At 41.0% G+C, this 13,984-nt stretch overlaps 1 protein-coding gene across 3 annotated transcripts in view; it reads left to right on the forward strand.

The window, feature by feature from the left end:
* Window positions 1-9,126: 9,126 nt before the first annotated feature.
* LOC149243144 (uncharacterized) overlaps window positions 9,127-13,984 on the forward strand; it is an 83,298-nt gene continuing 78,440 nt past the window's right edge. Inside the window, exons 1-4 of one of the 3 annotated variants that reach the window (XM_089374431.1) lie at window positions 9,127-9,283; window positions 9,819-9,876; window positions 10,135-10,476; window positions 11,142-11,222. In XM_089374431.1, coding sequence (XP_089230557.1) covers window positions 10,162-10,476; window positions 11,142-11,222 — 396 coding nt within the window. In that variant the 5' untranslated portion in view covers window positions 9,127-9,283; window positions 9,819-9,876; window positions 10,135-10,161. Of the gene's footprint in view, window positions 9,877-10,134; window positions 10,477-11,141; window positions 11,223-13,984 lie in introns of all 3 variants that reach the window. The other 2 variants (XM_089374430.1, XM_089374432.1) reach the window with 2 other exon arrangements.

Genomic DNA, 13,984 nt, shown 5'->3' on the forward strand with positions numbered 1-13,984 from the left:
TATTGTTTCATCAACACGCTGAAAGTATGCCGCAATATCTTCATCTTCCCTCTTTTTGAGTTGCTCAAATTTTGCCCTAAAAATTTGAAGTTTTACTTCTTTCACCTTTAAGTCACCTGCATATATATTTTCAAGCTTGCCGCATACCTCTTTAGCAGTTTTGCAACTCAATACCTTAAGATAAACAGATTCGATAAGCCCACTGATAATAATATCTTTAGCCTTTGCATCATATACCATATTTTTCTTACCTTGTTCATCCTAGGTCGGTGTGAAGCCTTTGTCAACGATTTTCCATACTTCATATCCTTGCGCCAACAAATGAACTCTATTCTTGGTATACTCCATGATCTCCTTCTAGTTGTTAGACTGCTATTGAAGGAACCAAGCTCTGATACCAATTGTTGGAAAATACTTGGGGGGGGTTGAACCAATATTCCTTAGAAATTAGTAGTTTTAAATATTTTCATAGCATTAGTTAATCTTCAATTATTATTAATGTTTATGCAGTAATAACAGTAAATAAAAGAACGCAGGAGGCACAAAAATTTTAGGTGGAAAACCCCCTCCGAGTCAAAAACCACTGAATGCTTTTCTAATAAATTCTTTAATCTTCAGCCCCAACTGAAATGAAAGCAACAACTTCCTAGAATTATAGAAAAGCATTCTTCTCCAGCTCCCAATGGAAGGACGCCCCAATGCCCTAGTTTCTTCAGTAATTAACTGAATGGATGCCCCAACACCCTAGACCAACCTACCACCCTGAAGTGTTCACAGGCTCCAACCTTTAAGTGACTTCATGCACCTGCCTAGCACCTCCCTGCCACACTATAATGACTGAAATGAGACAAGAGTGTGGATTCCCATACTAGGGACAATGACCCACGATACAATGTGATTTACAATGATTTTGACCGAACACCCAATCACACTATGACTTGCAACCTAACCATGAAATCATCCCAACAAAGACTCCTATACATCCCAACAATGCCTTTTCGACTCTAGGCAGATTGATTCTTTTACAATAATGACTCTTCCAATGATGACACTTTTACAAATGACTCTTTTACAACTTTACAGTGATGACTCTTGGCCTTGACACTTCTTTACAACATGCAGATGGTTGTCATGTCTTCAAAGGATGTCCCGCTGCAATGCCTCCTTTGATTTGATACTTCAACTCTTGAATTCTTGCTTGAAATTTTACTTGAATCTTCTTCTACCTGCATGCAAAATTTTCCCGGCAAAACCAAACCCAAAACAAAATAGAATACCCTCAACCTACCTCTGCCTACAAAACACATGTAAGTGCATAATAATGAATAAATACAAATTAAAATTACAATGCGTACATGAAGTGTGCTTGTCACTTTTGTTGTTGACTTATTGCAACAGTAGAAAAAGACTCCCACTCTTGATACATGTCTAGACTCTTTGCAAGACTATATCCAAAATTGACCTAAAGATATATACAATAAAAACTCGTGACAGACCCTAGACTTGCCATGGACCAAGTTCTAAGTACAACAACAGAGACCATTCCATCAACTATGACAAGACAAGTAACATGAACTTACAACATCATATAGATTTAGCAAACTTGGTGTAGCATCAAGAATATGTAGCATAAAATGTGTAGTATCAGGAATAGGACATTTGAAAAAACTAATTTGTGACATATAGAGACATAGAGATTTAACCGAGACACTATATATACTTACGTTGTCCAGCAAAAACATATGTCAGAGATGATACTCAAAATTCAAATGTAAACACTAATCATACATACATTGTTGTAGGAGACTTACCCTGGACTGTTGATATGTGGTCCTTACTGCAATGATCCTTGAATGCATGTTTTTTCTTTCCTTCTAGGAGTTCGATATTGAATTTATTGTATTTATGTAAATTCGGCTCTCTAGGGTCTGAAATTTCGTCCCTTGATATCCCTCTGAGTCCTCTTTCCAATCCCATAGGTTTGATCAAGATTGGATTCTTCAAGAAAGAGTTATGCCCAATCTTCCACGATGACCTAATTATAGTCTGGTTCAGTAAAGTGAACTTGTATGAAGTGCCACATGTCACTGTTGCAACCTTAGGTGTTAGGACCTGCGGTTCCACCCGAGGTGCGACCGCGTTCGGCAGCGAACGAACGGTTGGAGTAATGGATGTGCGAGCTCACGACTTCATGTGCGATGGTGATATGTTATAATGCGCACAAGGAAGAGAGCAAGGAGGTGTTTATATGGTGTGGGGAGTGGTTGGCTCAACCCATGGGCCAACCTACAAACATGGTCAAGCCGACATGTATCATGGGCGAGTTTGCGATGGAGTAGGGGCGTTGGACGAGTCGACTTGGGCAACTCGACTCGCCCTACCGTTGGTATAAGTTAGCATTGCGTTGGAGTCATTTGATCCTCACATCTTCGCTCATCCAACAAAGGAGAAGTGCGTGGAATAAGAGGTAGCCGCAGCAAAGGGAAGTCGCAGCACGGTGATGCGCCCAACCTTGGGCGAGGCTACACGAGGAAACGCATTGTCTTGGTTTGGGTGAGGGCGCGGGTAGAGGAGCGCCCGCCGGTCGAAGAGTAGGGCGTGCACAGGTGTGGCGCCCGGTTGTGCGAAGAAGTGCTCGACGGTGAAACAAAGGCGTGGGCGCCCGGTTTGTGCGATGACTTGGCACGGGTTCTTGGGTGACTCGGGTGAGTGCCCGCCCGTCGTGCAAGTGTGCACGGTGTGACTTTTGGTGAAGTGTTGAGATTGTGAACGGAGGTGTGACTCGTGTGGAGGCGCCCATGTGTGGCGACTTGGTTACGACGAGGCGCACCCAAGTTGGGCAAACAACACGATCGTGCGACGAGGTGAACAAAGGGTTGGTGAGTCGTGCGGCAATCGTGCGGAGGCGCCGACGAGCTAGGCAACCGAGTTTTCCGAAGTTGTGAAAATTGGCTAAGTGTAACTGTAAATTTGGGGTTTCCCAAGATTTAACTTGTACTTTGTAAAAGTGAAGATTGTATAATATATTGATTCAGGCAGACTCATATTGCAGGGAGTTGCCCCTCCCTTTATACTATTATATAAAGTTGTTTATGTGAATGTTATGGGCTTTCACTTGTATAAAGGAACACATTAATAATACTTGGTTGCAAAACACAAACTAAGTAAGATAAGTGGAATGTTAGGCGTAGTCTACAATCGTAAGTATTGGTGAAAAGAAAGTGTTCGGTGGTGCCGCACCTCGCCTAGAGCGGTTGAAAGACTACGGCCGGCTTGGGGGCATGATTGGTGGTATCAGAGCTAGTGCCAAGGAGCTGGTGCTGGTGAACTGAATCAAAGAGCTGATTCTACGAAGACTGAAGACTTGGCAGGAAGTTCAAGTTTTGCAGGTGACAAGTGGAATATCAGGGTGATTCAGGTGAATGGTGAAACAGGTTTAGCAGAGGTGAAGCATATTGCTTGGACCAAGTTGAACGACAAGGCATGGCAGGTTTGGAAGAACGCGAAGGGAAGCTCTTGCTTACCTTATACAGGTTGAAGTGGATGAAAGAAGAGAACCCCAGGATTCTAGATAAGCTTTAAGTCTTGGAAAAGAATGTTGAAGGCGAACTTCTTCAACTTGGTTGGACAATGGAGCAGGATGAAGTTGTAGATTGTGCTGACAAGGAAGAGGAAGCCATGATGATTGAGGATGTTGCAGACGTGACAACGATGGAGGATGAACTTGAGATTGATCAAGTTGGACCAGGATCATGTAGTTTGCAGACATGGATGGATGGGGAGACTCATATGGGGGAGCCTCATGATGATGATGATGATGATGATGTAAGTATTATTGATACTTATGTTTCAGTTGAGCATTTGGTAAATTAACCGTATGCAGGGAAGGGCAAAGTCGGTTTGCCGATGCTAGGGAGGATCTTACCATGGATGTCTATGATGAGACCTTGTATGGGGAAGCAAGGATTGTTGACTGTTGCAGGACTTGTTGGGGTTGTTTGTGACCTTATGATAGAAGGTACAAGGACCCGTGACAAGGGAGGAACATGATGATCGTTGCAGAGGATTGGGTCATGCTTTAGCCACATGGAGAATTGGCTAAGTGCCCGGCATGACTCATGGACAGATTGGAGGGCACACACTTGAGGTATGATGTTACTTGGGTGGACTTCTCATGGTCGAGACCAAGAGATAGTCTTGGTTGAACCTTTAGCAGGGGTAGATATGATGGAGAGACTCATGTGATGATGATATGGTTGGGTGACCGAGTTCACTAGACCAAAGTATGCAGGCTTGGATGGGGATGACCGATTGTTGTGATGGGTCTACTTGGTTGGACTACATGGGCAACCTAGTCATGGACATCATGTCGGAGACATGGAGCATGGCAGTCTTATGCAGGAACATGATGCAGGAGCACTTGTAGAGGTGTCACTTATGGGCATCCAATGAGGAGTGCCAAGGCAAGGATGTTGTGCAGGTAGATTTGCTGGTGTGACATGGAGATGGTTTATTTATGAGCCGATGGAGAGGTTGAGCACTCTTGTACAACAAGGCCATGGACTTGGATGGAGTTGTGAGCAGACTATGGAGAATTCCTACTACATGGAGAGCTGAGGCATCTTGCAAAGACCTTTGGGCCGAGACTTGTATGCTTGCTGAAATGTTGGTTGGAGATGACTCATGGAGCTCATGATGACATGAGGTTGTGACTTTTATGGACTTCATATATGGTGGACTTAGAGGATCTGATGCATTGAGGAGCTGAGGTCAGAGACTTTGATGCAGGATGGGGTGCATACTTTCAAGTACATGTATGGGTGTGGCTTGGAAGAGTGACTTGATGTGGAGGATCGATATGAGACACTTTGGAGTGATGGAGTTACGACGATGATGATGCCTTGGTGGCAACACTTGGGCATGGGTTGAGCTGAGACTTAACCACTTTTGACACATGGGAGCTGATTGATCTATGATCATGGGCAACACATGGATAGATGAGACAGGTATATACTTGTTTCTATGGTAGACTTGAGGGATGGCACATACAGATGTGATGGAGGTAGCTTCATGGACCTGGATGTGGCACATCAAGAGTCGGGTTGAGAGATGATCTCTTCACTTTGAGGAGATGGATGTTTTGCAGATGGATGATGATGTTGGGATAGATGTGGCTGATTTCATGCAGCACATTAGTACCATACATCATGGACAACATGTTACAAATAAGATGAGGACTACTTCATGGACCTAAGCATGGCTTACTTATATGGAGATGGATTCTTGATCGAGTTGAGGATGTGACAAGATGTTCTGAGAAACAACTGATGGTGGCATGAGGATGTGCATTCTCATGGTTTGAGCATGACAATTGGATTGATCATCCGACTAGTTCAAACATAAGGGAGCTCAATGTGCAGAGATGTATTAGCATTATGTTGGAGTATCATGGCAGCAATTCACACAAGGACGACACATGATGAGGTTGACACGAGATGTTGCAGGAAGCATGTAGCTTGAGATGGAGGGACTAGCCTTCCACGATAGGGAGTAGCATGTGGAGATTGCGGCGAGATGGTTGATGATCATGGATTGAGATGATTTCCGATGTATGAAATACCGATGGGGTGTATATCTTGGTATGGTGATCTTGGTGACAGATGGTTGCCGGGACGAGACATGATGGAGACGGTGGTTCTACATATGTTGCAGAGATGGTTGCAGTATGTGGAGGAATTGACATCATGGATGAGACAGATATTGATGATCTTGGTGGATGGCTACCATGATGGCATGTAGTCGAGGACGACAACAACTTCAGGTGGAGGAGGATGTTAGGACCTACGGTTCCACCCGAGGTGCGACCGTGTTCGGCAGCGAACGAATGGTTGGAGTAATGGATGTGCGAGCTCACGACTTCATGTGCGACGGTGATATGTTATAATGCCCACAAGGAAGAGAGCGAGGAGGTGTTTATATGGTGTGGGGGGCGGTTGGCTCAACCCACGGGCCGACCTACAAACAAGGGCAAGCCGACATGTATGATGGGCGAGTTTGCGATGGAGTAGGGGCATTGGATGAGTCGACTTGGGCAGCTCGACTCGCCCTACCGTTGGTATAAGTTAGCATTGCGTTGGAGTCATTTGATCATCACATCTTCGCTCATCCAACAAAGGAGAAGTGCGTGGAATAAGAGGTAGCCGCAACAAAGGGAAGTTGCAGCACGGTGATGCGCCCAACCTTGGGCAAGGCTACACGAGGAAATGCATTGTCTTGGTTTAGGTGAGGGCCCGGGTAGAGGAGCACCCGCTGGTCGAAGAGTAGGGCGTGCACGGGTGTGGCGCCCGGTTGTGCGAAGAAGCACCTGACGGTGAAACGAAGGTGTGGGCGCCCGGTTTGTACGATGACTTGGCACGGGTTCTTGGGTGACTCGGGTGAGCACCCGCCCGTCGTGCAAGTGTGCATGGTGTGACTTTTGGTGAAGTGTTGAGATTGTGAACGGAGGTGTGACTCATACGGAGGCACCTGTGTGTGGCGACTTGGTTACGACGAGGTGCGCCCAAGTTGGGCAAACAACACAATCATGCGACGATGTGAACAAAGGGTTGGTGAGTCGTGCGGCGACCGTGCGGAGGCACCAACGAGCTGGGCAACCGAGTTTGTCGAAGTTGTGAAAATTGGCTAAGTGTAAATTTGGGGTTTCCCAAGATCTAACTTGTACTTTGTAAAAGTGAAGATTGTATAATATATTGATTCGGGCAGACTCATATTGCAGGGAGTTGCCCCTCCCTTTATACTATTGTATAAAGCTGTTTATGTGAATGTTATGGGCTTTCACTTGTATAAAGGAACACATTAATAATACTTGGTTGCGAAACACAAACTAAGTAAGATAAGTGGAATGTTAGGCGTAGTCTACAATCGTAAGTATTGGTGAAAAGAAAATGATTGGCAGTGCTGCACCTCGCTATAAGCGGTTGAAAGACTACCACATGTGTAGGGGCATGACATTAGGTCTTGAAAACGGTACTCAACTAACTACAGTCCATCTTCTTTCTGTGAATATTTACGAAATTTGAATCCAATGCTCAGAGAGAAAGTTATGAAGATTTTCCCAACGTCACTTGTTTGACATGGAATTCTAGAGCCTACAAAAACCCTAACTTCCTCGGATCATATCTCCGAAAATATAGCGAACCAAGATTTGAAATTCGGTCACAAGGTTCATCAAGATTTAGGCTCAAATGGGTTTTAATTTCAGCGTTTGAAGCTTCGCAAAAACTATATATATATATAGTGAAAATTCCACGATAACCTGTTTTAAGGCACAAATCCCTACCGGAAGAGGATATGAGGGTCATTATTTATATGGATGTCTTGAGTTGAGAGGGTCCTCAGCAAGTGAATGTTAAAGGGATTTTAGGAGAAAAAAAGAATAAAATAAAGAGACAAAAGATTTTTCAAGAATACAAATATAAAAATTTATCTTCTTGCATAATGAACATTAGAATTACAAGTTGGCTATTAAGTTTTTTATGCTATTTATTTATGATTATTCTTAGCACTAATATCAAATTCATCATAATTTGCAATAATTTTAGGAACGTGTTGAATTTGATTATTTATATATTGTGGCAAATGGAAATTTAAATCCCTGAAATCATATGGTTGAAATTCATTTATTGAAATCCAATATTAAGAGGGATTTGTTGTCGGGAGAACACTATTAGAAAGGTCCTCTTGCTTGTTTCATTTTGCATTCTTGATTCCAAATCTCGCTCTTGATTATAGAAACAATTTTGTTATATTTATGAAAAGTTCATCAGCAACAACATGAATTAGAACAATGCCAGGATTAATATTATTTTGGCAGGATGCACTTACATATTTTTTTAAATTGTTCATTGGCAATTTGTACATTTTTTGTTTGAATAGAATAGTGATTCCATTTTGAGGAACAATTTCTTTAGAAATAGGCAATAAACATTAAAAAAAAATCATCTTCTCATTTTTGGCAATTAGTTGGAATGCAAATCATCTTCTCATTTTTGGCAATTAGTTGGAATGCTAGGAACTTAAAGTATATATTGAAGTTATTATGTTAATTCAATATCTGAAGGTTTATCTTGATATTTAAATTTTTAAACATTTCAGTTTAAATCTAATGGTGAAATCTATTGTAAATTCATTTTCAAATTGGCGTTGATTTTCAAGTTCGTTACATACATATTCATAATCATAATCTTCGAATGTGTGAAGGAACTTTGTTAAAAAATCATTGCAATTGTAAACAGAGACAATTGGTAGAAATTCACATCATCTTTTGGATTTGCCTATAAAAGTTAAAGTAAAAATTCTGCATAAAACACCTTTATCAATAAAAGAAAAAGTAGAATCTGACGTGCATATTTTTTTCTCTTACAATCAAAATTTACAGTCAGCCAAGTTGATTCTAGAATTGCGCAATGCATACTGTTTGGGAGGCAGACTCAAGCTCTGTGCAATTCTGGGTAGCAGTACTTGGTCACTAAGGGCTGAGACTGCACAGTGCAGCTCAGTGGAGGTCTGGTTGGTGGAGAGTGGTCTGATCGACAAATCTTTGGCAAAATGGTTAAGTGTGTAAGCGAGTGAACTCATGTATACATGACCTCGAGGACACACACTCAACATGACTTGACGATAAGACATCTCAAACCAACAAGACAACATATGCTTAGTGTGACGAACCAAAGGGTGTAAGTGACAAGTGCAATGCTTGAGATAGATTGTTGAACGATTGTGACAACACTTGTGCGACATTGCATACAACTTCGTGTGTGAATGCAACAAATGTTTACATAGCGAACACAACTTGTACACACGAAAATAGACCTTCAACATAGCCCAAACAAGACCACAAGCATGACATTACAACCAACATGCTAAAAATATGACTAATGAATGGTTAAACAAAAAAAATGTAAAAACTTAACAAGAGCTCATGAGATGAGCTTGAGTGTTTACAATCATCGAGAAAAAACAAAAAAAAAACACGAAGACCAAAATTTTGGAAAATATTGCACCCGCTACAACAATATCATAAATAAAATATTTCCCAACTTTAAAAAACCTCTCAACATAAAACGACTCATAAATTAAGAAAATGGAACTGAATATCAATCCAAAATTCCCAAGTCATCATTTGCGGCATCGATCCCGTAATTAATGAAGTCTGGTTTTTTTTTTTTCATTTTTCTTTTGAATTTTACGGTTTCGATCCAAATAAGATATTGAAGGCTGTTGGGTAGGTGCTGCAATCCCAACGATTTCTTTATTCTTACCGCACTGCCTTATACTTCCGGTTAAGATTGTGCCGAGTTCCTAGTAACTGTTTTATTGCATAGTTCTTTATTTCTCAATTGAAATTGCATTGGAATTATGAAGTGCAGGTTGTGCGGATTTAGCTTTTCTAATAATTTAAATTTAAATTTTATGAGAGGAGCCGGATTGGGTAGAAAGTGAGAATATGGAGGACAAAAATATGTCTCGCAGGGTATTTAGGTTCGATAAGCTCTGTATTCAGGTCAATAAGCCCTGCACAATCTTAATGACAATATCCAAGTCATTTTTCTTACTGATAACATCCAAGTCATTCTTCCATCAAACTCGATGAGTTGATCTAGCCTCACACAATTTTGGTCACAACACCTGGGTCGTTCTTCTATCACTGTTGAAAAAAAAAAACACTGACATCAATGTAAATATCCAATTGAGGTGGGTATCATAGGCATTTGGGTTTTAAGTTCATATTTGGGTTTTTGTTTGTTAATCTCTTGCAGAGTATCGATCCCTGTACAATTACCTTAAAGAACTGAAGGAGGAAAGACTGTTGGGTAGGTAATGCAATCGCAACGAATGTTTTTTCCTTGCAGCATAATGTTATATTACTTGTCTTATGGATTCCTTTGGGGTTTAAGATTGTGTCAAGTTCCTTGTAATTTTATTATTAAATTAAAGTGAAATCGGTGTATATTAGATCTGATAAGGTGGGCATTATCATAGGCATTTGGGATTTTAGTTTATATGGAGCAGCTGAAATTTTGTGTGTTTATTCATTATTTTGATACTGTGCTGTATTGGTTTTTCTTTTAACAGTGGAAGGGAGGGACATAAGAGTTAAACATGCCAGGTCCAGGGCCTCATCTGATGTACACCCTTGCAGTGGGTACAGGACTCATGAGTGTCTCCAAAGGGAGATTCACACCTCACCATTGCCTCATCTATGCCGTCAATGCCTTTCTGGGTCCTGATATCGGTTCATTTTCGGAATGGTTAACTTCTACTATTGCGATGGGCCAAAGCCTGGGATCAAGAATTATGGATATCGTTCATGATCCCTTGTATTATATTCTTATCCTTGGTATTCCTCTTTCAGTATTTTACAGCTGGGTCTCGAAAGTTGCACTGAAAAAGGGCTTCCTCAGCGCTCTATCTGGGGTGAGTAAGCCATCTTTAGGAAGGTTAATATGTTGCTAGTAGGGTTTAGATCTTTTGAAGGTATGCAATATATCTATCTATCTTTCTATATAGATATTATCTGAATATATGTATTGTGTAAGTATGTTCTATATTGCAATTGCAGTGAGCAACTACTGGAGGTGCTCATTGTATCAACTATGTAAAGTAGTCCTATTACATAACTTCAGGAAATAACTTCCTATTACCAGAACCTATCCAGGAGACCCGTTTCTTTCATTTTGTTCACTTTCCTGTCCTCATTCCCATTCCCGCCTTGATGCTACGTTATTAAGTTTCAATTTAATTTTATATGTACAGTAGTGGCTTATTGGGCGGATTTGGGTGAATTCATCCATTGATATATGTCCAAACTCGTATATTCTCTTGTGGCTGACCATAGAAGTAAGCCCTGGTACTCCATGCTTAGGTGACATAGAATAAATATATGGTATGTAAGATGTGCACCTCACTTGTGACATATTTTTGTTTTTTGATTTCCTTGTTGTCTCACTGCCTACTGTCAGAAGAAAAAAGATAAAACATCTGAAGGAGAGTAAATAAAGATAAAATAGGATGTTTTCTTCTAATTGTAGAGGTGCAATTTTGTCAATATTCTCTTATTTTGATCTCATAAATGCTTTCAGGTACCTCTAAGCAGGTTGCAATGCTTGTTACTGATTTCTGCTGGCTCATTGTCACATTTTTTCTTAGATCACCTTTTCGAGGTAAGTGTTTCAAGAAGTTTTCCGTACTTTTTTTTTTTTGGTTTTTCAGTGCATTTGAGTTATCTGTTGGACATAATTATCAGCTAAAGCAAGGTTCATTACAAAAGGAGTAATGGTTTGAACTTTGTTGCAAGGTACCGAAAATATGATATGGTATGATAAAAATACATATATAAAAAAAATCTAGTACTTGTTGAGATCGTGTGGTTGATTTTCACTTGAGGCCATGTGTCAATCCATTCTATTGATCAAATGGCTGTATGGAGCTTACACATGGGTACCTAACTAATCAATCTATGGAATTTTCTATATTTGACTAGGTCGGCTTAGTCACTCTCTTGCGCCTAGCACCTTACCACTAAAGGATGTGCATAAATGCAAGGTTACACTCATTTGTGATGATGATGATGATGGTTAACGTCCACTGAGACCAAATTGGTCTATCGGACCTACAATTTTCTTAATTTTTACTTGTCTGGCTCCTCGTCTTTCTTGGCGAGATTGGTGTTGTAGCTTTCTTTCTTTTCTCTACGGTCTTCCAACTTCCTTTGTCTTGCATCTCCTTCATCTCTTCTGGTTCTTGGGACATTGGTGTCTTAGCTTCGCGATCTATAGTCGGAGAAGAAGTTTGGTTTAGGAGATCTGCTTTGCTGTTAAATGAAGATTTATTTTCCGCGGTATTCAAATCCTCATAACTGTTGATTTGTTGGGGCGGGCTTTCTCCTTGCTTGTTTTGAGAGTTGTTTCCTTCTTCCTTGATTTCTTGTGACTCATTTTCTCTAGAATATTCTTCTTGTTTGATGACAGTGCAGTGTTCTTTTTGTGCTCCTTCCCACCATGTAGATCTGTGGTGGTTTTTTCTAGCAAAATTTTTCTCAGAGGCTTTTGGGCAATTTTTGGCTAGATGCCCCGTCTCAAAGCATGATCGACATCTGAAGAGGACACTTTCATAATCAAGCTTCTGGTTCCACACATAGTCTTTACTTGTTAGGTTTATTTCAGCTGGGAATCCGGCGCTGAAATCCATTTCCACACAGATGCGTGCATAGGTGGTTCTGGCATATTCCTCTGTTTCTGGGCACCTGCAGTAAAATTTCCCAATTGCATTTCCGATGGCTTTTAGCGAGGAGAGATTCCATAGATGCAAGGGTAGGCTTGGCAATCTCACCCAAACTGGTGCTGAGGTTATCACTGCTGTAGAGGGATCGAATGATGGGTTCCATGGATTCATGAATAGGCCTGATTTTTCCCAAAACCAAGGGCCGGAATCTAGAATACATTGTCTGCTTTCAGGATTTTCGAAATCTACTATAAAGAAACCTCTAGCACAGGGGTAGATATTAATTTCATCAGAAATGATAGGCTTCCATACCTCCGAGATCCAATTGTGGAGTGCTATCAGCCGCGGCAAAAAACCATTGAACTGGCAAATTAGGGCACTTTCGGAGAACTTCAAAGCTTCATCGAGTGAGTCCTGGACCACTTGGATAGTGGGAGCTGGGGCTTCACTCACGATATGGGCAGGGGATTGCCCTCCAGAGGCGGATGAGCCACCAGTTATTTTTGCGAAGCTCGGAGCCATATTTTACTTGCTTGTAGAACCCAGCCGCAGACAAATAAGACAGAAGATAAGATTAGATCTAGATCTGACCGCAGAAATTAGCCGCCTAGATCTAGCCTCAGATCTAAAACCTAGCCGTGAAAAAATTGTATCATGCCATTCGTTCATTCTTTGCCCAAGGGTACTTCTAAAGAATTCACTCTACTTGTGGGGTTCCGCTCTATTTTTGTGGTTGATTGTTCTTGGTTATGGTTGATCTCTTTTGGATGAAGATATGATATGTGAATTTCATTCTTGTGAGCCATAGTAAGTGTTGTTATATCTGCCAGTTCGATGGTTGGATTAGGGTTTGTTGGAGATATCACCTTAGATATACTGTCTTCATATGATCTCAACATGGTATTGGAGCTAGTGTGATCACCTCTTGTGCTATCTTGTTTTTTTAGAAAGAAAAAATTGTTTCAGCAAAAGTTTTCAGCACTTTTCTTTTACTAGCACCCTCCCTTTTTGTGCAGTTTTTGGTCTTTTCAGCAGATTTAAGGATTTTTACGGAAACATGTACCCTTTTCCTATGGCAATGCACTCCCTTTTCTCTCTTTTCTGCCTAAATTATTGTAATTTTTTCAGAGCAACGCTGGTACCATGATTTGCTATCAGAGTTGATAAAGGCAGCAGAGTCTTATGGACTCTCACAGTGCATGCTGGTCCTCTTCACAAGAATGGGTTGCCAACTTCCTTAGGCATATGACAAAATGCCTCACTTACTCTCCAACTACCAATGAAAACATAATGGAGAGGAAGTTGTCATTGACAATGAATCACCCCTAGTAGTTTCTACATGTGATAATGACCTTATTAGGAACACCAAATTTGGAGAAGTTCTTGATGTTCTAGGCCCAAAACTACTTTCTATGAACCATGTTACTCACACCAACAAAAAGGTGCAGTTTTGGTCAGAGCGATGGGTTATGTATTGTGATGAATCTGATCATACACATAAGTCTGGGAGAACTTTATCTCCTCAATACAAAAGGGATTTATTGTGCTGGCTGCCAATGGTGACTCTTGCCTCAAAATCTAGTAGGACTTGTGAGAGGCCTCACAAAGCAAAAGCCAAACCTTGTTGCAATAATGAAGTGGATTGCCATTGTCACCTCTACAATCCTCCTGCACTTTAGTGGAATTGTACCACAAGGGAGTT

The sequence above is a fragment of the Pinus tabuliformis genome, chromosome 8 (genome assembly GCF_031772625.1).
Source record: "Pinus tabuliformis cultivar Carrire ecotype Pingquan chromosome 8, CPIR1, whole genome shotgun sequence".
In the NCBI taxonomy this organism is placed as follows: Eukaryota; Viridiplantae; Streptophyta; class Pinopsida; order Pinales; family Pinaceae; genus Pinus; species Pinus tabuliformis.